The 26,889-nt window shown below is 38.4% G+C and overlaps 1 protein-coding gene across 2 annotated transcripts in view; it reads right to left on the reverse strand.

Moving 5' to 3' along the window:
- The window catches only part of LOC104228685 (lon protease homolog 1, mitochondrial-like), a 30,761-nt gene that overhangs the window by 2,073 nt on the left and 1,799 nt on the right, over positions 1 to 26,889 (reverse strand). For both annotated transcript variants that reach the window (XR_011404321.1, XM_070165105.1), the window contains exons 2-18: positions 24,696 to 24,761; positions 24,118 to 24,309; positions 23,963 to 24,028; positions 22,593 to 22,634; positions 22,359 to 22,481; positions 13,882 to 13,980; positions 13,169 to 13,234; positions 12,996 to 13,082; positions 12,776 to 12,815; positions 11,587 to 11,758; positions 10,939 to 11,063; positions 10,008 to 10,138; positions 9,812 to 9,916; positions 9,465 to 9,578; positions 2,955 to 3,122; positions 840 to 941; positions 427 to 669 (exon numbers count right to left, since the gene is read on the reverse strand). Coding sequence is in view for 1 of the 2 variants with exons in the window: in XM_070165105.1 (XP_070021206.1) it covers positions 427 to 669; positions 840 to 941; positions 2,955 to 3,122; positions 9,465 to 9,578; positions 9,812 to 9,916; positions 10,008 to 10,138; positions 10,939 to 11,063; positions 11,587 to 11,758; positions 12,776 to 12,815; positions 12,996 to 13,082; positions 13,169 to 13,234; positions 13,882 to 13,980; positions 22,359 to 22,481; positions 22,593 to 22,634; positions 23,963 to 24,028; positions 24,118 to 24,309; positions 24,696 to 24,761 (1,941 nt within the window). In the remaining variant the exon portion in view is untranslated. The remainder of the gene's footprint in view (positions 1 to 426; positions 670 to 839; positions 942 to 2,954; positions 3,123 to 9,464; positions 9,579 to 9,811; positions 9,917 to 10,007; positions 10,139 to 10,938; positions 11,064 to 11,586; positions 11,759 to 12,775; positions 12,816 to 12,995; positions 13,083 to 13,168; positions 13,235 to 13,881; positions 13,981 to 22,358; positions 22,482 to 22,592; positions 22,635 to 23,962; positions 24,029 to 24,117; positions 24,310 to 24,695; positions 24,762 to 26,889) is intronic.

Genomic DNA, 26,889 nt, shown 5'->3' on the forward strand with positions numbered 1-26,889 from the left:
CCATCCCAAAGAATTTGATTAACTGATTACAGTGTATGATATAAATGCAAATCATGCATAGATACTTTTTAAGATACAAGGGGGACATAGCATAGAAAATGAATACCAGGCGCTTCCCTTGCTTGTTCTTAGTTAACATTTCAAAAGAAAGTGCTTCCCCTGCTTGTTTGGTGTGATATTGCCAGATAAGTGATTTCTTACGTTTTGTTAACCATATTTAATCCAACATGAGACAGTAAGACAAGTTGTAAAAAGACACTTCTGTGCCTACAAAACTACCTATTACACTGCATCTTGTATTTTTATTTTACGCGTAGATAAAACTTAGAAGCACTAAAATACATTGTAGCATACATAATTACAAATAGCAAGAATTACCTGAAGTACTAAACACTATATTTTTGCTTTTTAATGTTTTTCATTTACCTGTAAACAAGTATCTTCATTAGCAGACTTCTGCGTTTGATTCTCTGCTCCCTGTGCTTCAGCTTCAGCATTATTTTCAGAGGCCTCATCATCATTGCTACCGTTTGCTGACTCAGCTCCAGCTTGAATTTCTTCCTTAGACTTGATTTCGTCTGATAGATGGATAGATTCTGCTTTTACCTCATCTACCTCCGCATTCTGAGGCTCAATCTCTCCATCTTCTCTGACAAGCTTTAGAGCTATCTGAAAAGCAAGAACAGGATGTGCAAAGTATCAGAGCATGAAAACGATTCAAAGTGTTCGTGTTGGATTTCATGAAATAACCATCAGTTTTCATCAAAAGTTGACTAGGCACGAGACTCGGACAATTTCATCATTAGATGTGTTATACAAAAGAGGACAGGTCACAGAACCTTGCGATAAATTTTTTCAATCTGCTTCTGCAGATTGCGTACACCGGCTTCTCTGCAGTAATTTTCTATTAAAGCAAGAAGAGCTGAATCGGTCACTTCAACCTGAAATAAAGAATTCATGAAGCCAAATAAAATTAGCTTATTGCAAGAAACACTTCAAGTGTAACTTGTGAAATATTTTGAAAAACAACATCAAGGCATCAATTGAAAATCTTTCTACAACCACATATACTAACTGCTAGGATAGTTACACGTGTTAAAATATTTAAACCAAACATCAACCATTCAAGGCTTTGAATTGCAATCAATTGCTAATATAAATCATGCACACTTAATTTTCCAGCTTGATATCACATCTTTTTTTTGATAAGGTGAAGATTTTATTAAAAACAGTATCAAGCTGATACTGTAAAAATACAAGGACACTGCTGGCTTAAAAACATTAAAATCCTAAGCGGTCTAGCATGTCCAGCTTGATATCACATCTCTGCATCTGAGAAACAGCCTCAGCATGTTAAAAGCCTGAGAGACAAAGAGATGACATATACATGGACTCAAATGTTGCATCTTTTCAACTTGATTACATATCAACTCGAGTAATTTTACAGGAGCATTAGGGAGCTAGCATTTCCCGAGAAATGGTACCCAAAGCTCTACCCTAGTCCTGTCATATGTTTGCCATTAGATAAGCATAAAGCCACTACTATGTCATCAAAAGTACCAACAGCCTCAAGATACTGAAAAAATTAGAACTGCTCCTATCCGCTCTGGAGGGCCAAAACAAACCAAAGTAGCCATCAGCCCTCCCACATATCAACTTATTAACTTCTGACGCCCATATTTAGGGTGGATTTTTTTTTTTTTGGGGGGGGGGGGGGGGTAGGCACAGTAAATGACACCGCAGATATAGATGAGGTCAAATGTGTCATTTTGATGCCCTTAATCAGTAAGTATGCAGCTCCCTTTTCTTCACCAGACATCCATATGGCATGTAACTCAACTGAAGATCACATTAGAGAGCAAAATATAAGATCCACCGAATTCCATTGATCTCATCTTTAAGGCTGTGGGAGAACATATTTACTGCAGTCATCTTATAACTTAAGCTCCCTCAATAGACATTATCAAGTGTTTTTTGGAGTCATCACCACCAATCTTGGCATTGTATGATGATTCCTTGTACAGTAATAAAACATTCACTACTGTGTACTAGTCTAGTTTTTCTTTTACACGATGGTCAAATTGAAGTCAACAACAGAAAAAACAAAACACTTGGCATATTTAAAACATCCATCCTGCTTTAGTCCATGCCACACTCAAATCTGTTAGACAATACCATCCAGCAACCCCAGCCCACCAGGCACATGTATCCCTACCAGTAAGAAACTCATTATACCTCCATCTACCAATAGAGATTGGCGACTACCACGACAGATCCACCTTCAATTGCGTTTATATTCCCAGTAAAGTGTGGCACAGTGGTTGTGTTAATGATGCACGAGCACATTGGCTAGCAAAGGCAGTCACAGTTTGGCTCGGTCAAGCAAACATTCCTCAAGAGAAAGCAGCACTTGAGAGGATGTATACAGCAATGTGGACTCATTCAGTTGTTTATGTGAACCACTTAAATACTTCTTGAAAAGTATAGTGATGGAAGAGTTTGTATTAAACTTTATAATCCATTAGCTTTGGAGGTAAGTATATTCCAAATGTAGAGGCTTAAGATGAAAATGATATCAATACATCAAACAGTATATTTCCTAGGAAATATTAAAGCATATGGCCAAAAACCTATAATGGGATTTACTATATCCGTGCGATTTGTTTCCTTTAGCCATGTTCCATATGGAAGGGTGTAAAGAGCTTGATCCCCTGAACTTTCCAATCATATGTTTTATTCCATAAACTTCTAACTGAATAAAGCTTTTCACATTTTACTTTAAGAAGTTACATTCTTGCCCAATCATGTTTCAAACATTTTCCCAACAGACCAATGTCTGCTTCTGAAATGTCAAAAATTGGGAGCGGAAAAAATACAAAACTATTCACCCGATAATGAATATGCACAGGAGATGATGAAAGAGATGCAACTAGAGACGTTTCTATAAGACATACCTGCTCGGGCTTGATCCCACATGTTTCACGAGTAGCTTTCTCCAAATAATCCCTGGCTATGTGCACTTTCTCATCCGTAATGTAACCAGCAATTGAAATTACTTCCATTCTATCCAAAAGAGGATTAGGTATCATTTCTACAACATTGGCTGTGCAGACAAACAAAACCTACAGCCGCAAAAAGGAAAATGATCTACCTCAAATTATGCACTCAAAAAATGGATAATGTGCAGATGTCATTCTCATATAAAGTACAGTGGAATAGGTAATTGTATTAAGCAAAGAGGATAGAAAACACTGAAGGTGTCAAAGCTCCTTTTTTTCAAATTTTGGAAGTACATTAAAACCTAGAGGTTGGATTTTATAATTTCTTCAGGTTCATATATAACTCAACATCCATAACAAGGTTTTGATATAGCCTCCCTCCCCATAACCAAGCCAGACCCAAAATGCTACTAAAATAATCGAAAGATGCCATCTTCTTTCGACAGAGCCCTTTGGAAATATAACACAAATATTTACCATTATGAAAAAGACATAGTAACACACAGTAAATTATCACATTAAAGGACAAAACAAATGAAATTGTATGCGAATATACCCATCATCCTTCTCTCTCTAGCCATGTTGTTGATTTGCTGATGTTTGATATAATAAAATGAAATAGTACCGGTAACTGCAAAGTCGTCATATTTGAATTATGGGCCAAATTCTTTAATCAATAGGTAAACTAACGCTCAACACTCAAAGTCTATCGCATAATTGTAAAGTCGTCATATTTGATTTATGGGCCAAATTCTTTAATCAATAGGCAAACTAACGCTCAACACTCAAAGTCTATCGCTCCAATTATCGGCAACTTCAAGAGGAATAAAACCATATCCCTCATCAGTAAAGCCATCAAAGATAATATGAACAGACAGTAGGAAATCTCAATGCATCAACCTTTTTCCTATTGAATGATCACCAAAACCAATGCCAATGAAACCTAGTTTTTCTCAAGTGTTAGATATAGAAATGTAGTTGTCCCACATTGGAATAGGTGTAGTATGCCTTTGTATAGAGTAGCTATAAATAAGCCCATCTTGTATTGCATTAGACACACAATATCAATATATCATATTTTCTCCCGTGTCTTCTCACATGGTATCAAAGCAATCGTGAGAGATTTATCGTTGTGCATAAATTCCAGCGACTCTGGGAAGGAAAATCAGTTGACCGGAAGCCTTTTCCGGCAGGTCTGCCGCAAGTAAAAAAAAAGCCACTTCGTCAGTGTTGTGCAAAAAAACCAACACCACCACGAAGTAGATCGGGCTCTGGCAACCAACCCATAAAAAAATCTCCGTCAGAATACCCTCCACGCGCCGTCACTTGCTACCGGAAGAAAATTTTCCGGCGAAGTTCCGACGTCGCGTGGGCCACCTTCCAGCCATTTTTTGGCGACGACTCTTCAGGACAAATTATTCCCCTTGCAATTCCGAGCCTACCCATCCAGGTTACACCAAATTCCAGACAACTTATATATTTTTTCCAGCATGCATAGTGATTTCAAAAGTGGACTTCCGGCAATTTTTTGAAAACGTTTCTTCAGAACAGTTGGGTCATCTGGTAATTCCGATCCTACCCCTACTGTTTTTATTTCATTCCGACCACTTTGAATTTTCCCGGCAGCTACAGTACTATTCCGACTGCTACAGTAATATTCCGATAGCTACAGTATTTCCTTATTCTGTTTCACTGTTCCTTACTCTGTTTTAGTGGATTAAATTTGATTATTTCTCTAATTTGGTAATAATTTGCAACGATGTCTATGGGAATTGATGCTTTTGGGTCTAAAAACATGAGTTCTGGAAGCTCTAGTGTTATGATTACTTCAAAACCTTTAATGTGAGGTTCAAACTACTTAGCTTGGGCTTCATCTGTCGAGTTGTGGTGTAAAGGTGAAGGTGTTCAAGATCATCTAATTAAACAGTCTAGCGAAGGAGATGAAAAGGCGATAGCGCTTTGGGCAAAGATTGATGCTCAATTATGTAGCATCTTGTGCCGTTCTATTGATTCCAAGTTGATGCCTTTGTTTCGTCCATTCCAGACATGTTATTTGGTTTGGGCAAAGGCTCGTACCTTATACACTAATGACATATCTCGCTTCTATAATGTGATATCACGGATGACAAACTTAAAGAAGCAAGAATTAGATATGTCTACTTAATTGGGTCAAGTACAAGCAATCATGGAGGAATTTGAGACATTAATGTCAGTTTCTGCTAGTGTGGCAAAACAACAAGAGCAGCGACAAAAGATGTTCTAGTTCTTACACTCGCTAGACTTCCTAATGATCTTGATTCAGTGCGAGACCAGATTTTGGCTAGTCCGACTGTTCCCACAGTTGATGAATTATTCTCTCGATTACTCCGCCTTGCCGCACCACCAAGTCACCCAGTGATCTCATCACAAATACTTGATTCCTCTCTCGCATCGCAGACGGTGGATGTTCGGGCGTCTCAAACTATGAAGAACAGAGGAGGACGAGGTCGTTTTGGGAGATCTAGACCCAAGTGTTCTTATTGTCACAAACTTGGATACACTCGTGAAATGTGCTATTCCTTACATGGTCGTCCACCCAAAAATCTTACGTTGCTCAGACTGAGACTACATGTAACCAAGGTTTTTCTGTATCTAAAGAAGAATATAATGAGCTCCTTCAGTATCGAGCAAGTAAGCAGACATCTCCACAAGTAGCCTCAATTGCCCAGACTGATACTCCAGTTGCTGGTAATTCTTTTGCTTGTGTTTCCCAGTCTAGTACTCTTGGACCATGGGTCATGGACTCAGGCGCTTCTGATCACATCTCTGGTAATAAATCACTTTTGTCGAATATTGTATATTCACAGTCTCTTCCCACTGTTACTTTAGCCAATGGATGTCAAACTAAGGCACAAGGAGTTGGACAAGCTAACCCATTGTCTTCTATCACCCTAGATTCCGTTCTTTATGTCCTTGGTTGTCCTTTTAGTCGTGCATCTGTTAGTCGTTTGACTTGTGCCCTCCATTGTGGTATATATTTATTAATGATTCTTTTATTATGCAGGACCGCAGTACGGGACAGACAATTGGTACAGGACGTGAATCAGAAGGCCTTTACTACCTTAATTCACTCAGTCCTTCCACAACATGTCTAGTTACTGATCCTCCGGACCTAATCCACTGTCGTTTAGGACACCCAAGTTTATCCAAACTTCAGAAGATGGTGCCTCGTTTAGGACACCCAAGTTTATCCAAACTTCACAGTCTACATTAGATTGTGAGTCGTGTCAGCTTGGGAAACATACCTGAGCTTCCTTTCCGCGTAGTGTTGAGAGTCATGTAGAGTCTGTTTTCTCCTTGGTTCATTCTGATATATGGGGTCCTAGTAGAGTCAGTTCAACCTTGGGATTTCGTTATTTTGTTAGTTTCATTGATTATTACTCAAGATGTACTTGGCTTTTCTTAATGAAAGATCGTTCTGAGTTATTCTCTATATTCTAGAATTTTTGTGCTGAAATAAAAAATAAATTTAGTGTCTCTATTTGCATTTTTCGTAGTGATAATGCCTTAGAATATGTATCTTCTCAGTTTCAGCAATTTATGACTTCTCATGGAATTATTCATCAGACATCTTGCCTTATACCCCTCAGCAAAATGGGGTTGCAGAGAGAAAGAATAGGCACCTTATTGAGACTGCTCGTACACTTCTAATTGAATCTCGTGTTCCGTTGTGTTTTTGCGGCGATGTAGTTCTCACAGCTTGTTATTTGATTAATAGGATGCCTTCATCTCCCATCAAGGATCAGATTCCGCTTTCAGTATTGTTTCCCCAGTCAGCCTTATACCCTCTTCCACCTCGTGTTTTTGGGAGCACATGTTTTGTTCATAACTTAGCCCCTAGGAAAGATAAGTTAGCTCCTCGTACTCTCAAGTGTATCTTCCTTGGCTATTCTCGTGTTCAGAAGGGATATCGTTGTTATTCACTTGATCTCCGTAGGTATCTTATGTCAGCTGACGTCACATTTTTTGAGTCTAAACCTTTCTTTGCTTCTGCTGACCACCATGATATATCTGAGGTCTTACCTATACCGACCTTTGAGGAGTTTCCTATAGCTCCTCCTCCACCTTCGAACACAGAGGTTTCACTCATACTAACCATTGAGGAGTCTAGTGTTGTTCCTCCTAGTTCCCCAGTCACAGGAACATCACTCTTGACTTATCATCGTCGTCTGCGCCCTACATCAGGCCCAACTGGTTCTCGTCCTGCACCTAACCCTGCTCCCTGCTCCTTGGACACTGATTGCACTTCGAAAAGGTATACGGACCACACTTAACCCTAATCCTCATTATGTTGGTTTGAGTTATCATCGTCTGTCATCTCCCCATTATGTTTTTATATCTTCTTTGTCCTCGGTTTCCATCTCTAAGTCTACAGGTGAAGCGTTGTCTCATCCAGGATGGCGACAGGCTAGGAGTGATGAGATGTCTGTTTTACATACAAGTGGTACTTGGGAGCTTGTTCCTCTTCCTTCGGGTAAATCTACTGTTGGCTGTCGTTGGGTTTATGCGGTCAAAGTTGGTCCCGATGGCCAGATTGATCGACTTAAGGCCCATCTTGTTGCCAAAGGATATACTTAGATATTTGGGCTCGATTACAGTGATACCTTCTCTCTTGTGGCTAAAGTGGCATCAGTCCGCCTTTTTCTATCCATGGCTGCGGTTCGTCATTGGCCCCTCTATCAGCTGGACATTAAGAATGTCTTTTTTCACGGTGATCTTGAGGATAAGGTTTATATGGAGCAACCACCTGGTTTTGTTGCTCAGGGGGAGTCTCGTGGCCTTGTATGTCGCTTGCGTCGGTCACTTTATGGTCTTAAGCAATCTCCTCGAGCCTGGTTTGGTAAGTTCAGCACGGTTATCCAGGAGTTTGGCATGACTCGTAGTGAAGCTGATCACTCTGTGTTTTATCGGCACCCTGCTTCAAGTCTATGTATTTATCAGGTAGTCTATGTTGATGATATTGTTATTACTCGCAATGATCAGGATGGTATTACTAATCTGAAGAAGCATCTCTTCCAGCATTTTCAAACTAAGGATCTAGGCAGATTGAAGTACTTTCTAGGTATTGAGGTTGCTCAATCTAGCTCGGGTATTGTTATTTCTCAAAGGAAATATGCTTTAGACATTCTTGAGAAGATAGGGATGATAGGTTGCAGACCTGTTGATACTCCAATGGATCCGAATTCTAAACTTCTGCCAGGACAGGGGGAGCCGCTTAGCGATCCTGCAAGCTATAGGCGGCTGGTTGGTAAATAAAATTATTTCACAGTGACTAGACCCGACATTTCTTATCCTGTGAATGTTGTAAGTCAGTTTATAAATTCTCCCTATGATAGTCATTGGGATGCAGTCGTCCGCATTATCCGGTATATAGAATCGGCTCCAGGCAAAGGATTACTGTTTGAGGATCGAGGTCATGAGCAGATCGTTGGGTACTCAAATGCTGATTGGGCAGGATCACCTTCTGATAGACGTTCTACGTCTGGATGTTGTGTTTTAGTAGGAGGAAATTTGGTGTCCTGGAAAAGCAAGAAACAGAATGTAGTTGCTCGGTCTAGTGCAGAAGCAGAATATCGAGCAATGGCTATGGTAACATGTGAACTAGTCTGGACCAAACAATTGCTCAAGGAGTTGAAATTTGGTGAAATCGGTTAGATGGAACTTGTGGAACTTGTGTGCGATAATCAAGATGCCCTTCATATTGCATCAAATCTGGTGTTTCATGAGAGAACTAAACACATTGAGATTGATTGTCACTTCGTAAGAGAGAAGATACTTTCAGGAGATATTACTACGAAGTTTGTGAGGTCGAATGATCAACTTGCAGATATTTTCATCAAGTCCTTCACCGATCCTTGCATTGGTTATATATGTAACAAGCTCGGTACATATGATTTGTATGCTCCGGCTTGAGGGGGAGTGTTAGATATAGATATGTAGTTGCCCCACATTGGAATAGGTGTAGTATGCCCTTTGTATAGAGTAGCTATAAATAAGCCCATCTTGTATTGCATTAGACACACAATATCAATATATCATATTTTCTCCCGTGCCTTCTCACATCAAGTATCAAGAGAACAACATTCTACTTACGCTAATCTTATTACAGTCATAAAGACAGAGACAAAGGTAACACAGACGTGAAATAAAATACTTCCAGATAACCTTTCATTATGGACAATAAAAGAAACATGTTCAGTCACGAAACTTTTTCCAAACTTAATTAAGGTAAGAGACGAAAGAAAACATCAATCAGTAAAGAAAAAGAAGGGGAAATTAAAAGGTGAAAAAGCAAAATGATATTAGATATTTGCAAGATTTTTAATATCACATTAGTCCCCACTCATCAAATGATGGTAGAGGGCATTTCATAAGGGCCAATCAACAGCCACAACAATTCGATAAGTGCTCCAGGAAACAACTAACCTTTGATAAATCAATAGGAACATCAAGATAATGATCTAAGAAATTTGCATTCTGTTCTGGATCAAGAAGCTCCAACATAGCACTTGCTGGATCACCAGCATGTCCTCTTCCCAACTGCCATAGAAGAAAAAATACAAAGCTATTATTATATTTGATCGATAATTATACACATTCTTTAAACATTTAGATTGCAGAAGAAATCCAAGCAAAAACATAATATGTTAATGTCCAAGATTCTTCCGGTGGTCATACACAGAAAAGCAAGATTTAAATAGTGGAAAAGAAGTTACACTTCACTCATAGTCAAAGCATATAATTGAAGTATGAACTCACAAACCATAAAATACCTTGTCAATTTCATCGATCAAAACAAGAGGATTAGCGGTTCCCACACTTTTTAAACATTGCACCATCTTCCCCGGCATGGCACCAATATAAGTTCGTCGATGTCCCTTGAAGTGTATCCCAAAGTTAGTCATGAAAGTTCAAGATTATGTGCACAACAAAACAACTCTGTTTTAGCTGGTTAGATATTTCTGTTACCTTTATTTCAGCAACATCAGACAGCCCTCCAACAGAAAATCGGTAAAATTTGCGGTTCAATGCACGTGCAATTGAACGACCTATACTGGTTTTGCCCACCCCAGGAGGGCCAGAGAGGCATATGATTTTCCCTGTTCAAACAAAAATAAGCAATGAGTTTGTTTAGTTCCTGACTCAGATTCACAAATTAAACTGAGATAAATCAGATAAAGCCGCACATATGAAAGACAGTGCCAGTGTATAATTGCGATTAATATCATCACTTGAATCTAACATTGTCCTAGCTATGGTGCAATTCACATTTTTCTAGAGTTGCCCTTTGTCTGTTTTTTCCTCAACACTTCATAGTTTTCAAAGATTTTCCTCAACAAACAACTACATCTCAAGTTCAAATGTCCCAAAGATATACAAGTACAACTGGCAGTGAAAGTAAGTTATCAATAAAATACCATAGAGCGAGTGCCCAATCATGGACAACACAATATCAGAATTTAAGAAGAACACCAACAAAGTATGGCCCAAGGTGCAGCTATTTAACTCACATTAATTGCTTTTCAAGGGAAGAAATTAAGCTCAAGATATATTTCTTTACTCCACAGATAATCACAAGAAAACATTGGAGGAACTCTCGACTGTCACAAAAAGTATTACCTAAGTTTGACCAATAAATATTTCTCAAATGCCCTAAAATGTTCACTTCTTCCAATTTACTCGTTCCAATTTGATGTCAATATAGTATGTGGGAACCATAAATCCCATGTTCTATGGATATATTTTCCATTGGTATATTATAATGTTATGAAAATGGACGGTAAGGAGATGGCTGGATCATTTTCCGTTCTTTTAATATGATTATAGCTGAACCTTATAAAACTGAGGATTTTATTAAAAATGAGGGTCATTATTTTTAAAAAATAAGGCATTTACCAACCTTGTGAGGTTCCTCTGAGTTTTCCCACAGCTATAAATTCCAAGATCCTTTCCTTAACATCGGTTAACCCATAGTGGTCTTCATCAAGAATTTGTTCTGCCCGTAGTACATCAAAGTTTTCATCACTGCATTTTGGATCATAAAAGAAGAAAAGTTCAGGAACCAATGCAATACACCCAGGCAGAGATCAAAACTATAAAGCCAACACCACCACCATCAGCAGCAAACAACACGAACTATGACAAATCAAGCCCCCATCTTAACCTACATAAGGAGCTCATCATAAGTACAATCCTAGTTTTGCTGCTCTCATGAGATCCTGGTCTAAACTGATACATTGGGATGTCAAGGAAGCATCCTCAAAGCCAGAAGCATGACATGTAAGAACCCAAAATAAGGAACAGGAGGAGAAAGAAAAGTTAAAGACAAATGGATATTACTCGATAGAAATTTAGGCAAGTCACATCACTAGGCAGTAAGGTTAACTTGGAAGCCTAGCAAATTTCAGACAATAACAATTTTATTTCTCATAACTGTTTAGCCAGCTTCTAACAAACAGATTCCTCTAGTACAGCTAACCAAGGATAAGGTTAACATCAGTTGGATTGAACCCAAGACAATGTAAGGTAGAATAGATAGACAACAAACCTGTAACTACCCCATGGCAAGGCAGTCAACCAATCAAGATAATTACGTGTCACGTTAAATTCACTGGAACTAGCTTCCAACAGTTGCAGTTTTGTCAGTTCTTCTTCAATAACTTGCATAACATGTACTGGTATTTTTTCTTTATTAGGCTCCAATCTTTCCCTGAACTTTGCTGCAGTAATAAACAAATATAGTGTCACACCATTAGATGTAATTAAAAAGGGAACAAAAAACTGCAGGTTTCCCTTAGTATTGACCAGAAAAATCCAAGCACTTAAAGCGAACCTAATCATTAGGCAGTTTCTTCTCTCAATTTCAACACCAAAACCAGGTCTACCAAAACAATGCTACAATGCGGAGCTCAACTTTATCTTTGTGAAAATTATAGAGAAAAAATAATGAGAACCGCATTTTAGGGTTTGCAGTAACGTCTATTATCACCAAAACCTGGAAGAAGCACCTTCTTAAGCATCACACTCCTCAACAGGAGCAAAGGAGAGAAGAAAGAGCACATAACAGAAAAAGCAAGTAGGCTTCTAATTAGGAAGTGCACTGAAGGGAAACAGGACAGAATTCATGAGAAAAAGAAGACATTGGAGGAGGAAGATAATCTGAATCATGAGCAGTCCATAACATGAATAAACAACAATGCAGTGCTAAAACGGAAAATGTGGCCTTCCAGTAAATCCATGTTGAATTTGTGCCACATTACCAAATATGGTAGACAGTAACCTTTCGGAATTGAAGTTGAAGGATTCCAGTATTGTCTTATTAAGTGCTTTCGTGAAAACACAAAACAGCCCCCTATAGGTACAATGTATTCTAATCTGTCAAAAGTTTGGAATGTCTCAAATAGTTTTAGAAAGCATGTCAATAAAGTTGGTTGGACTGTGTACAAAGAAAATTCAACCTTCAATTTCCTATATGTAAAGCCAATTATCGCTTGAATGCTATTCATGCTTCTAGTGAAGATTTTCAATGGTAAACAGGAGATCAATCAGCCACCATAAAACTTTTACAACAGAAAGGGCAAAACATATTGCAAATGGCCTTTTCTATGCTACTGCTAAATGGAACTTTACCAGGGACAACATAAGATGTTTCACTGGCCAGATGGGAAAACACGTCTGGCCATAATAAATCCAAAAAGAACATTATCCATTTCAATAATAATTAAGAGACAACTAACCAGAAAGAGCTGTCTTGTCATCAGTCTCCAAACCTAGTTCCTGCATTAAGCCAATCAAAACCACGTCATAAGTACTTTTTTTTCAAATCAACTCTTTGTTTAAACTGTGAATCAAACATAAGAACCAGAAGCTTAACATATATATTATCTAGGAATAAACATATGTAAGTACTAAGTTTAAGGATGATAACACAAAAAAAGCTGCACATAATTCACATGCCTTCTTTATGGCCTTTAATTGTTCATTCAACAAATAACGGCGTTGCTCTCCGCTTATTTTTTCTTCAATTGCTCTTGCTATTGATTCCTGCAGAAAACAAAGACGACGTAAAATGCTAAATGCATGCATAACAACTATTCAAAGTTCTGGTATGCGTCTTGACGTGCATTTACCTGAATCTTACTAATCTCCATTTCTTTCTTCACTAGCTCCAGGGTAAGCTGTAGCCGCTTATGCACCTGATGCAGGTATTATGACGTTAGCTATGAAACAACAAGCGGGAAACATTCATTTTATCTCATGCACACACTGTATTCTGATCTCTCAGCAGACAAAAGGCTCAGTTCGAAGAAAATCATGAAATAACCATTGCAATGCGAGTTTATGATTCTTATGAGTAAATACAAAAAATTGCTAGCTGTTCTAAACTGAATATTTTTCCTTTCTAATTTCCCAAAATAAGTAGCTCCACTTGAACAAAGAGACAATTTCTTTTTATGAAGTAAATGAAGAACAAACTGATAACTTTTTTAGGTTCTTAACTTTTCGAGCAAAGAGTACCAATGAGAAGCGATTTTACCCATCAGCAAAAAATGAAGCTTTACTGCTAAGCTATACGCTTTGATCCTCCTTTTTTCTTTAACTTTCAACCATTATCCTTTTCAGAGCAGGGGCGCACTGACCAAACATATATTTTTATGTAGTTACAATAGGAAGCAAATGGCAAGGAAAAATTCTTAGATCTACCTCCTAGTAATAAAACCTCGCTCTCTTCCAGAGTGGTTAGAACTCACAATACTTGTAGACCTCTCTCTTTGGGGTTGGTATTGAAAAAAGCACACATACAGAAATATTATGTATCTAACTTCTTGAACCACAAACTTACATCTAGCTCTTCAAGCACTTGCTGGCATTGTAGCTTGTTGGCTCCAGATATTGCTGCTCCAAAATCTGCTAACCTTGCATAATTGAAATCACCAATATGCTGCAGCTTCAAAAAGTTAGAATGTTGAATGATGACAGACAGTTATGCGCATGCAATAAATAAAGACGCACAGATATATCGATCTATATCAAGAAGACAAAGATCTATTAGTTGAGTCATTATATAGGCAAGATCAATGAAGAACTTTTAAACATTTTTTTTTCTTGAGGAAGGAAAACAGTGCTATTATATATCTCCAGCACTAAGGCTGTGCTGGGAACCAACATATCACAATTCAAAAGAGCAAAACCAAAAATAATCCTTGTTCTTCTTACAAGGATTCTATAATATCTAGTTGTTAGATATGTACATAATGTAGTCTTGTCCCACATCCAGCATCACCCAGGTGATTCACGTCCTGCATCAGGTTCTGCACCTACTGCGGACTTGTCTCCTCTTAGTCAACCAATTGCACTCCGCAAAGGTGTACGGTCCACACTTAATCCTAATCCCCACTATGTTGGTCTAAGTTATCATCGTCTATCGTCACCTCATTATGCTTTTATATCTTCTTTGTCCACTGTTTCTATTCCTAAGTCTACAAGTGAGGCACTATCTCATCCTGGATGGCGACAGGCTATGATTGACGAGATGTCTGTTTTACATGCGAGTGGCACTTGGGAGCTTGTTCTTCTTCCTGCAGGTAAGTCTACTGTTGGTTGTCGTTGGGTTTATGCAGTCAAAGTCGGTCTGGATGGCCAGGTTGATCGGCTTAAGGCTCGTCTTGTTGCAAAAGGATATACTCAGATTTTTGGGCTTGATTATAGTGATACTTTCTCTCCTGTGGCTAAAGTAGCATCTCTTCGTCTTTTTTTGTCCATGGCTGTTGTACGTCATTGGCCTCTTTATCAGTTAGACATTAAGAATGTTTTTCTCCACGGTGATCTTGTCGAGGAAGTTTATAAGGAGCAACCACCTGGTTTTGTTGCTCAGGGGGAGTTTAGTGGTTGTGTATGCAGATTGCGCAGGTCACTATATGGTTTGAAACAGTCTTCTCGAGCCTGGTTTGGTAAGTTCAGCACAATTATTCAGGAGTTCGGCATGACTCGTAATGAGGCTGATCACTCTGTGTTTTATCGGCATTCTGCTCCGAATCTATGTATTTATCTGGTGGTTTATGTTGATAATATTGTTATTACTGGCAACGATCAGGATGGTATTACTAATCTGAAGAAACATCTCTTTGAGCACTTCCAAACTAAGGATCTGGGCAGTCTGAAGTATTTTCTAGGTATTGAGGTTGCTCAGTCTAGCTCAGGTATTGTTATTTCACAACGGAAGTATGCCTTAGACATTCTTGAGGTTGCTCAGTCTAGCTCAGGTATTGTTATTTCACAGCGGAAGTATGCCTTAGACATTCTTGAGGAGACTGGAATGATGGGTTGCAGACCTATTGACTCTCATATGGATTCGAATGCTAAGCTTATGTCTGGACAGGGGGAGCCTCTTAGAGACCCTACGAGATATAGGAGGTTGGTTGGAAAATTGAATTACCTCACAGTGACTAGACCTGACATTTCTTTTCCGGTGAGTGTTGTAAGTCAGTTTATGGATTTTCCCTGTGATAGTCATTGGGATACAGTTGTTCGTATTCTTCGGTATATAAAGTTAGCTCTAGGCAAAGGATTACTATTCGAAGATCGAGGCCACGAGCAGATTGTTAGGTACACTGATGCTGATTGGGCAGGATTGCCTTTTGATAGACGATCTACATCTGGATATTACGTTCTAGTAGGAGGTAATTTGGTCTCGTGGAAGAGCAAGAAACAGAATGTAGTTGCTCGATCTAGCGCCGAAGCCGAATATCGGGCCATGGCTATGGCAACGTGTGAGTTAGTTTGGGTCAAGCATTTGCTCAAGGAGTTAAAGTTCGGAGAAATCAGCAGGATGGAACTAATGTGTGATAACCAAGTTGCTCTTCATATTGCGTCAAATCCGGTGTTCCATGAGAGGACTAAACACATTGAGATCGACTGCCACTTTATCAGAGAAAAAATACTTTCAGGAGATATTATTACAAAGTTTGTAAAGTCGAATGATCAACTAGCAGATATTTTCACTAAGTCTCTTATTGGTTCTCGTATTAGTTACATGTGTAACAAGCTCGGTACATATGATGTGTATGCGCCGGCTTGAGGGGGAGTGTTAGATATGTACATAATGTAGTCTTGTCCCACATTGGCCTCTTTATCAGTTAGACATTAAGAATGCTTTTCTCCACGGTGAACTTGACGAGGAAGTTTATATGGAGCAACCACCTGGTTTTGTTGCTCAGGGGGAGTTTAGTGGTTGTGTTGTCTTCTTACAAGGATTCTATAATATCTAGTAAAAAGTCAGTCTTCTAGGAGTTCTTTACACCACAACTGAAATTAAAGAAGACAATTCATCTTGAGTACAGCTGCTTCTTAGCTCTTTCATCAAGACATCTTGAATTTCTTTCCTTCCATATTGTCCACCAGACACACACAGGAATTGTTCACCACCATCTCTTCTGCCTCACAGTCCCTCCCATGTGGTTCCAGCATACCAGCAATTCTCCGGTAGACTTTAGCATAACGTGATTCCTTTCATGCTTAGAAATAGTTGACATAGCTAATCAGTGACTTCACAGTGTATAAAGATGCTAATGCTCTCTGATTCCTTTTCACATAAATGGCATTTTGAGCACAGTTGCGTTCCTCAAATTATCTTGAGTTAAACATGCATCTTTAACACCCAACCAAGAGAAAGAAGCTACCTTATATGGGCATTTAACTTTCCAAATATGCTTCTTAGGCCAAATGATCTGTTGCCCAGTATCATTGAAAGCTATATAAATAGACTTACTCTGTTGATGCCTTTACTGCGATGCTTCCAAACTATTCTGTCTTCATTTGCTATAGTTCCTTGAAATTGTTCCAGAACCTTGAAGTGTTCAGCTATCCTACTTTAGAAATCTTCTGAAATTGAGATTCCACCCCTGTTGTCCCCAAACCTCATGAATGCATCAGGTGCCTGTGCCTCAGTAAGACTGAATAGGAAAGGAAAAAACTCATTTAAAGGCTGAGAACCAACCCAGATGTCATACCAGAAAGATACTTTCATCCAATTCCAACTTTATAGCTAATATTGTTTGCAAAAGAAGGCCAAAATCTCCTGATTGATCTCAAGACACTAACACCAAAAGGTGTAGTTACTTTTTACAGCACCACTGACACTCTTGCTCATACTTCGCACTAATACCCAGTATCATTGAAGGCTATATAAACAGACTTACTCTGTTGATGCCTTTACTGCGATGCTTCCAAACTATTCTGTCTTCATTTGCTATAGTTCCTTGAAATTGTTCCAGAACCTTGAAGCGTTCAGCTATCCTACTTTAGAAATCTTCTGAAGTTGAGATTCCACCCCTGTTGTCCCCAAACCTCATGAATGCATCAGGTGCATGTGCCTCAGTAAGACTGAATAGGAAAGGAAAAAACTCATTTAAAGGCTGAGAACCAACCCAGATGTCATACCAGAAAGATACTTTCATCCCATTTCCAACTTTATAGCTAATATTGTTTGCAAAAGAAGGCCAAAATCTCCTGATTGATCTCAAGACACTAACACCAAAAGGTGTAGTTACTTTTTACAGCACCACTGACACTCTTGCTCATACTTCGCACTAATACCCCCCCCCCCCACACACACACACAAAGCTTGATACCCACAACTAAACCTTCATAATCTTTTCATAAGCAAACACTATTATGCGACCTCAAATATCTTATGCCTAATCCCTCCTGCCTTTTGCTGTTAATCACAATACTCCACTTGATAATATGATGACGTCTCCTTTATCTATTGCCTTGCCAGATGAAATTTCTTCTTAGTGAATCTATTCTCTTTTCCATTTAAGAGGTAGTGGAAATAAAGACATCATATATGGAAGCAATGAACCGAGAACAATGTTTACCAGAATCATTCGACCTCTCAAAGATAAGTACTGAGTACTGCCAATCTTTTTTCAAATTTCCTCAAAACCCCATTCCAAATATCAAGTATTTTGTTTTTTGCTCCCAGAGGCATCCCTATATAACTTGTTGGGAGAGAACCCACCACACATCCAAGTATCCCTGCAAGTAGCTGAACTTCTAGCACTTCATTCACCAAAAATAAAACTCTTCCTCCAATTAACGAGTAGAGCTGAGACAGCTTCAAAATACGTTAGAATTAGTTTTAGATGTTTGATTTGTTTTACTTTAGCATCAAAAGAATCAAAAGTAATTTGCACATTAAAGATGAGAGATTTCCATGTTGCTTCTGTTATTAGAGATTCTGAAGCCCTTTAGTCATCCTTTATGCTTAGCCAGCTTTACCATATTATTAAGCCTTCCATAGCAACGATGAAGGAAAATACAAGGGATCTCCCCTCGTGTTCGACTCCAATGAGAAGAGGAAAAAACTTCAGGTGAACCATTTATCATGAGAAAATCTCACTGTAATGATGCAAAAAGACATCCATTCGATCCATTCCTAAGCTGATAGGTCTAAAATATTACTTCCCTTACTCCATTCTTCTTTGGAATTAAGGCCGCAAAAGTGCATTGTGAATTTTCCCAAAATACTCATGAGAATGAAAATTCCCCGGAGTCTTCATAATATCCACCATGAGAATATCCTAGTAAGAATGGAAGAAACCCGTAGAATATCCATCTGGCCTTGGAGCTTTATCAATTGCACATAACCTAATACAATCAAGCACCTCATGTTCTTCAAAAGTTCTCTGCAATCATATTGCTTCTTCATCTGTAATCTTAGGGCATTTCTGATAAGTGAACTCAAGCATCCATTGCTCAAATTCAGTATATAATTGCAAGTCGAATGAAATGATCTCCACGCTAATGATCACAAGATCATCCTCTAATTCTCCATTAATATCCAGCTTATCAATTGTGTTGAATCTTCTGTGGGCATTTGCCAACCTTTCAAAAAACATGCTGTTTTTTCCCGTGTTTTAACCACAAAACTCTAGACCTTTGTCTCCAAGCTATCTCTTCATTTTTGGCAATCTCTGTATCTTCATAAATAAGGTGGCCTTCAAAAGTAGCTCTTCTTCATTAAGAGATCTATATTCCCTGAATGTTGTCCAACTCTAAAAGTTGAGTTAGTTAGACTGTCTTTTATTTTCCAGACTACCATGGTCTGAAGATTCCCAAATCCCAACCCCACAGCTTTGTATCAACAACTTCAGTTGGCTTGAAAGAATGGAATCTAGACTACCCTGTACTTCAAAAGAGTTCCACAGCTTTTCACCATTTCATTGAATCCCTCAACACCCAAACACCAGCTTTCAAACTTGAAGTAAGATTTTAAACTTCCCCATCTCCGCATTGTAAAGAAATGGGAGTACAGTCAGAAAATACCCTTGGGAGTACCGCTTGCCTTTTGTTCTTGAATTCCTCAGCCTATTTAGCCGAAAAAAGAAATCTATCCAATCTTGAAGAGTTTTCCTGATTATTACCCTTTGTCCATGTAAGAGGATCCTCATTGAGATGAGAATCTACAAGCTTCTAATGATCTATAAAATGAGAGAAGTCCATCATAGTCCTAGTGAGTCTATTGTTGTTCTTTCTTTTTGCTATGAATCTATTAGTGTTAAAATCTCTATACACCACCCAAGGCCCTGCACAAATGCCTTAGATGCTATTATTTCCCACTAGCGTTCTTGTTTCTCCAACTTGCAGTGTGATTCATACACCCCTGTGAGGTGCCAGGAGAAATTAAGTGATAATGAGGAAATTTTGCGAGTGATAGTATACATCCCTTGTTGATAGTTTCTCTTTGTCCAAACATTTTTTCCCACATCACCAATATTTTCCCTTTCCTGTGGTTGGATCCAAACAACACTTGAGATGGGTCTGACCACATTTGTTTAACTAGTATTTCCACATCCCCTTCTAAGTTCGTCTTTGAAAGCAATAAATGTTTGCCTTCCATTTATGGATTAACTTTTTATCAACTTTATCTTTTCCCTGTCATTCAACCCCCTAACATCCAAGTGAGAATATTCAGCTTCATGGGTACCTAGTGTTTGTGATCCCCCTTCCCCTCCTTGATCCTCCCTCCCCATAATTCACATTAAAACCCAGTTTTTGGAGTTCCTTTATACCTATCACTTTTGGAATTGCGAATCTAGACACGGTAGCTTCATTTCTCTTATGCCTTCTCTTGTCAAGCTTCGTGAACAACACTAGACCCTCCATTTCACATTCACAAAAATTCAATCCATATTGTTTGCTCATCTTTGTAACACTATTATGAAGCCATAAGAAAGCTTGAGTAGCCTCTTCGATAAGCCATGGTTTAGTTTTCTCAAATTCAAAAAACTATCTGATTTTGGTCACCCTCTTTCGATTGTAGGAAGAAAGAGTTTTCTCAATCTTGAATAACAACTTTTGCGTCATCAGCTGCATCTGAGTTCTGCAAAATTTGTGGCAGACTAGGGCTTTCCTGCTCTTTCATCTATTTGTCGATCATGGTGCTGTGAAAGGAGTCTAGAATGTATCGTGTTTCAGACAAACTAATGACATTAATCCACTAAAAGATGATCAAAACTGAGACCCAAAAGGTTCATGGCTAGAAGACCAAGCCCCCTAATTGAAAGTAAAGGTTGAATCATCTGAGCCTATATCTATTCTTTTTGACGACCCAAAAGTCATGTTAAGCTTCCAAACATCATGACATAAGTCGCCCAATTCTGGAGCCCGTTTCTTTACTACTGACCCATTCTCCCTTAAGACCTTTCATGTGCCACTCCCACATCTGTCCCCACTTTTTTTAGAATCTGAAATACAGTCACCAACCCCCACATGGACGATCTTTTCTACGGTAGCAGGCCTATCTCAAACTTCATCATAGGACCTAGCAAGTCCATCTTCTTCTCCATTTCATCGATTGGAGATAATTGTTACCAACGCTACACTCCGAACATGTAATTTATAAAGAAAACCCTTCTTCACCACTTTTAGGGTTTTCAAAATCTTCTCCATCTGCCTCCTCACCTTGATTGAAGCCCATCTAGGATGATTTCTTAGAGTTGCCTCTTTTTCAATTTCCAGCCAACCCCCACAAATATCACCTAAAGCTTTGAAGACTTGGTAACCCCTCTGAAATTGGTCGAAAGGAGTAATGTCTCTTACTCCAAATACAAATGTATTTTCCGGTGCATTCGGACAGAGAAAGTCTGTAGGTTTATTGTCGACTTGAAGGAGAAAGAGTAAAGAAATCGCAAGCCCTAATTTTTTGTTTTAACAGATCGCTGCTACTGCCTTCTTTTTTTTTTGCAAAAAGCGACACTACAGGTCGCCTCACGCTACAGGTCGCCTCACGCTACAGGTCGCCACACGCTACAAAGGCAGAGGCGCTCGCCTTTTTGAAAACGCTACGCCACACTGTAAAATAGCGATGGCAGCTCGCCTCGCCTCACGCTATTAGCGCTGAGGCGAGCGCTATTTACAACACTGAGAGAAACAAGAGATGTTTTGATGGAAACTCAACTCCTATAGGTTCTTTAAAGGCTCTCTGTATTGCCAATTTGTTTTGCTGGTCTAGACTGTACCCTATCAACAATATTGATCAGCTTTTGGATTTCATTAGTTCCTTAGCTCTGACTTAGCCAATTATGTATAGGAGCCGGAATATTGTTTGTAAGCTCAAATGCCAAATCATGTACTTCTTCCATCTTCCTGATGCCATCTATTGAAATCACTTACTTTATCAAAAATAAATAAAAAATTGGAGGGACGCAAATGCTTCCCTTAGAAGTAATCAATAAGTCCCTATCCCTTTATCCCTCCACTCCCACTTCTTCAGCAAAACATGCCACAATATTATCTTTTGATTTTGACACACTTCATAACAATCAGTAGCATCTCTTTAGAAATTCAGCAGAGAGAGGATTTCCAGATAAATATGTATAAACTTCCTAGCTCCCAATACATCTTATACAGTTGTTCAGTTGTATAAATTTCCGTGTCTCTTTAGAAATATGTATAACAATATGTATACAGTTGGTTCAGAGAACATTTATGACCTTCCATTTCCTCGCCGTCTTGCATCTTTTAATTAGTCTCCTCTTTCAGTATGGCATCAACTATAAGGCAGAGAATCTAGTCATGGATTTGATTACCACCAACACGAACATAGGATTTCCCATTACAAAGAATGGCATGAAATGCCCAACTTAGGGCATGATCTAAGTTTAACACAATCTACCATCATTGTGGAGTTTCACACAATACTGTGGGCTAGAATATCAAAAGGCAATGCATTTTGAGAGAGTAAAATTTTTTTTATTGGAGTTATCACCAAATCAAGCAATTAGGACTTAACATTTAGCAAGAAATGACTAACACCTGGATATAAGTTTGAACATGATCCTTCCAGAGAGAACTTGTCTTCAAAACATCCCTTAGGGTTGATAGAACTTCAAAAGATGTCGCCTTTATAACATCGTCATCCTTGTTGTACGGCTGTTCCTGCAACATAATTAAGAAAGCAAATTTTAGAAACAATTTCAAAACTGAACATCAAGCTTTATGAGTTTATCATTGCTGGGTAGAAAGAATGCACAAAAAACTGAGGCATGCCTTGAGATGATCAACTTTCACTGTAAGGGGTTCTTCACTGACCTGCAAATGAATGCCACTGTTTCAGTCCTCAAAGTGTTACTCTTGTACATATCACAAAATGGGCTATCGAGACGGGAAAAAACAACATGGTGAATAAAGTAAGGAAATCTGACAGTGAACATTCAAGTGTGACAAATCTACTGCATAGTCATCAAATTGTTACACTAGTATATTGAAGAAAATTTTTATTGAAACAAAAGAAATAACTACATAAGGGAATCTGACTGCAAACATCCAACAATAAATAAACCCAGTGTAATCCCACATGTGGGGGTCCAAGGAGGGTAGTGTGTGCGCAAACCTTACCCTACCTTGTGAAGGTAGAGAGGTAAACATCCAACAGTATGTATAATCTAATAGGAGAATTATTAATAAGGAGCTCAGGGGTTGAGAGATTTAAGTCCAATAGAAGAGGATAAGAGGTCCTCAATCACAAAATAAAACGAAAAAATAAGAAGACATAAGACCCTCCAATGGCTAAGTAAGCCCATAAATGGCTGACCATGCTTGAGTACTCCAGCTTTACAGCTAAAGCCAAGAATACGACTCTATACCAAATTAGAGCTCAAACAAATAGGATTCTATTCAATCTTTTATGTGTTTTATATATGTTTAAGCCCCAGGGCTTTGGTCTAGTGGTAAGAGTACAGCCCGTGATATGTAGGTTGGGTGCACATCACAGTTCGTGCTCTGGCGCAAACAAAAGCCTAGTATTTAGGTAGACAATGGTAGAATGGCGAGCCCATTATCCACCGAGTTTGAAACCATGAGCCACTTACCCTCAGATTTCTCGGTTATCAAAAGTCTAGGATTTCATTCAAACCAAATGCATCGGCAATCAAACAGATGCTAAACTAGCACATCATAGAAGAAACTCAATAGCTTTTCTCTTCTACAACCCCGAAGTGCAATAAGAAAGACATTCCTATGACTTTGCAGGAAACCAGTTGTCCAAAATTATTACAAAGTGCTACTTTCTGTTGCAAACAAGCAATCAAGAATAACTAAAAGAGTGTTTCATTCTATTGGTAACACATCATACACAACTGGGAAAAACAGCTCATTTAGCCTCAAATTGCAACAGACCTCTATCGCTTGACAACGCAGCTGCTCAGTTATATGAAGCCAAAAGGAGAAAGACTGGGTGTTGGGACACAAAAGGTAGGAAAGAGAGAAAAGTATACAAGTGCAATGAACCCAAGATGTCAAATCGGCAGTCTCAAAATCAGGAGATGATGGATATGTAGATGAAAAATACAACTAAATAGGACACAAAGAAAACATATGGAGCTACTTATAACCAAAAAATAACGCAGACATTTACTTACCACCTCTGTCATACGTATCCGCCTGTGACCAATAAGAATAACCTGGTCGTCTTTAATACTTGTTATCTGGCTCATCATAAGTTGCATCAACCTTGATCAGAAACTTCTTCAATAACTTAAAGCAACAGAATAACACAAGGAACAACAAGATGTACCTGAGCAAGTGTACCAACTTCATGAAGACGGTTCAACATGTCTTTTCCTTTAAGCTCATAGATGTTTTTTTCTGTATCTGAGGCAGACACAACATTAGGATCAGTCCCTTGCTCGTCTTTCATAAGGAAAGCGCCAGCATAAGGTGCTTGCCTTTTTCGACTTTCCAGCAAGGCTGCTAATACCTTGGGATCCTGCAGTTAAATTTACGGATTATGTGGAGCCTCAGATCAATTTGTTGCATGCCATTACAGTATAATTTATCTTTTTCTGGAAACTAACAAATGAGGCTAAAGAATATTACAATTGAGCAAAGACGCTCTCCGAATTGAAGGTTTTAGCTTTTCAAGCTTACAACTTCAGCCAAGAACTTTCCATCAATTAAAGTAGAGCATTCTTAAAGCTGAATGCTGGTTACAGACTTAAGAGGAAATAGGGTCCAAAACACTAGCTGAAACAGTACAACTCTCAGAAAGTTGACAGTAATTATACACTTAATGTTTAAAGCTTATATCTATTTTATTTTGAAAATTACGAAGACTAAGACATGGTTTAACCCATCCTAGACAAGGTACCATACCTTCACATAAATATGCATATAAAACCCTGGAAATAACGGTCTGTGTGGAAGTGGCAGTGCTAGAACCTGCACCAAGAAAACAACATGCATCATTATAAATTATAAAGAATTAAAAAAGTACAGCCCACACAGACTTTATTTATTTTTAGTATAATAAATGACATAAAGCCCTTAATTGCAAGTCTTACAGGTAAATCTTATCCAAAGATAAAACCATAACCAACCAAGAAGGCAAGAAATGGGTCGCATCCATTAAATTTACAAACAGATGAATTATGAGCAAACAAGAAGCCTCCAAGAAACAGTGTTTTCTTTGCATTCGTTCAGTATCTCTCTTTTTTAGGGAAGGTTGATAAATACCATTTTTACACTGATCTTGCAACAACTAGCAAAAACTGAAATACACATATGAATCTTCCTTTCAAAGAAAAACGAGATAGTAGGGCAACCTATTACTTTATCCTCACATGTACTTTCCAATGCTTTACTTCTTAAATAACCTAGAAGCTGTTGATTAAATTGAAACTAAAGCATGAAGTAACCCTCTCTAGGCCTCCAAATATAGGATGAAATGTTAAAAATTAACATCCATCAAGGTGCCTTCTGTACGGCCAGAAGTCAGAGGCATGAGGCATAACTGGTCGAATGTTGACTCTGAAAAGAGCATATGGGAAGGAGAGTATTCTAATTACAATGGACAAGCAAACAAAAAAAAATTCTTTTGCTGAACAATGTGAATCACCAGCTTCTTGCAGGTGAGAAATCATTCAAAATCATTAGGAACTTTCTGAAGCTTCAGTCTTGACATAGAGCTGATCAATTTGCCTCTACAAGGTGGGAGTTACACATGGTCCAGAGAGAGACAAGGCAGGAAGTACTCAAGGATCGACGGGTTTCTAATATCAGGAGATTTCAAAGAAACAATCTCAACCAATACGGATGGTTCAACTGACAATGTGCTCAAAACAAATCAATCTTCTTGATTATGGGATTCTCTGTAAAAAAAATAAGCCATTTAAATCTGAAAAATGTGAGACAATAGAAGAAGCAGATGAAAAGATAAGTTGATGAATACTTATTACATAATACATGACACTTAATTTTCAGGTGTGAAAAGAACAATAATCTTTGATGTTGGACTAACTTAACATTAACATTCTACTAACTAACATTGCCATTGTATTATGTGTCCTCGAACTCAAGGTAAGAAGAAGTGAAGAACACCTTGAATTTGCTTTTCTGGAAAACACGGAATAGTGAACAATAGTCGTAATAGACTAATAGTAAAGCATCACCTAGAAAGTGAACAGTTCAAATCGTGATCAGTCACCAGAACACCATAATGGATTTTTTCACTGAAAGTCACGAAAATAGCCCAGCTAAAGAAATCATTAATATTCAGCATAGACTAAGGGAACCGACTCTCAATGACCAGAGAGAACGCGATACCAGGAATCTCAAAACCAACCTTGGTGTGGCGTAAGGTGGCAGCTAATGTGGCTCGAATTGGCGGCTAAACAGTGACTAGAATAGCAATGAAATAGCGTCCAAAATAGATATCTGGAACAATAATCATAATACTGGCCTGAAAGATGGTAGAAAACTCATTGGAAGAATGGCCAAAATAGTTCTTTTACACTGTAAATGGGACATGGTTGGGATGGTGGCAGAAACTCAATGGAAGAATGGTCAAAAAGGAGGAATTTTACAGCTAAAAAGATGACTGAGAAAGAGGCATGATACAGTCAAATGGTCTACAGAAATAGGTATGAGGTTAACGATCACCAAAAGTGGAAAGAATAGTAAAAAAGTTGACCAATCGGGTAGCATAGGCTGCCCCTTATTAAGATCACCAATGGTATGTGATACGATCTGAGAAAATAAGAAAGAGGATGAATTGGTAACTTGATGAAAATTGGAATACAAGACACATCTATTTGTACCTAACAATCAAATAGAAAAGACACATCTATGTGTAGGTGAGAAATACATTAACTTTATGATATCTTTCCAATGTGAGACTAATTTAACACTACTAAGATAACACACATTAACATTTGAACAAGAACAAGTGGGTGCTACAAGATGGTCAAGGGATGACAAGAATAATATCACATTGCCGAAAATCCAAGCTGTGTGATTGGAAAAAAACTTGAAATTACTTACAGATGATCTTAGAAGATGAAAATAGAGA

Source organism: Nicotiana sylvestris, chromosome 12, assembly GCF_000393655.2.
Source record: "Nicotiana sylvestris chromosome 12, ASM39365v2, whole genome shotgun sequence".
Classification (NCBI taxonomy): domain Eukaryota; kingdom Viridiplantae; phylum Streptophyta; class Magnoliopsida; order Solanales; family Solanaceae; genus Nicotiana; species Nicotiana sylvestris.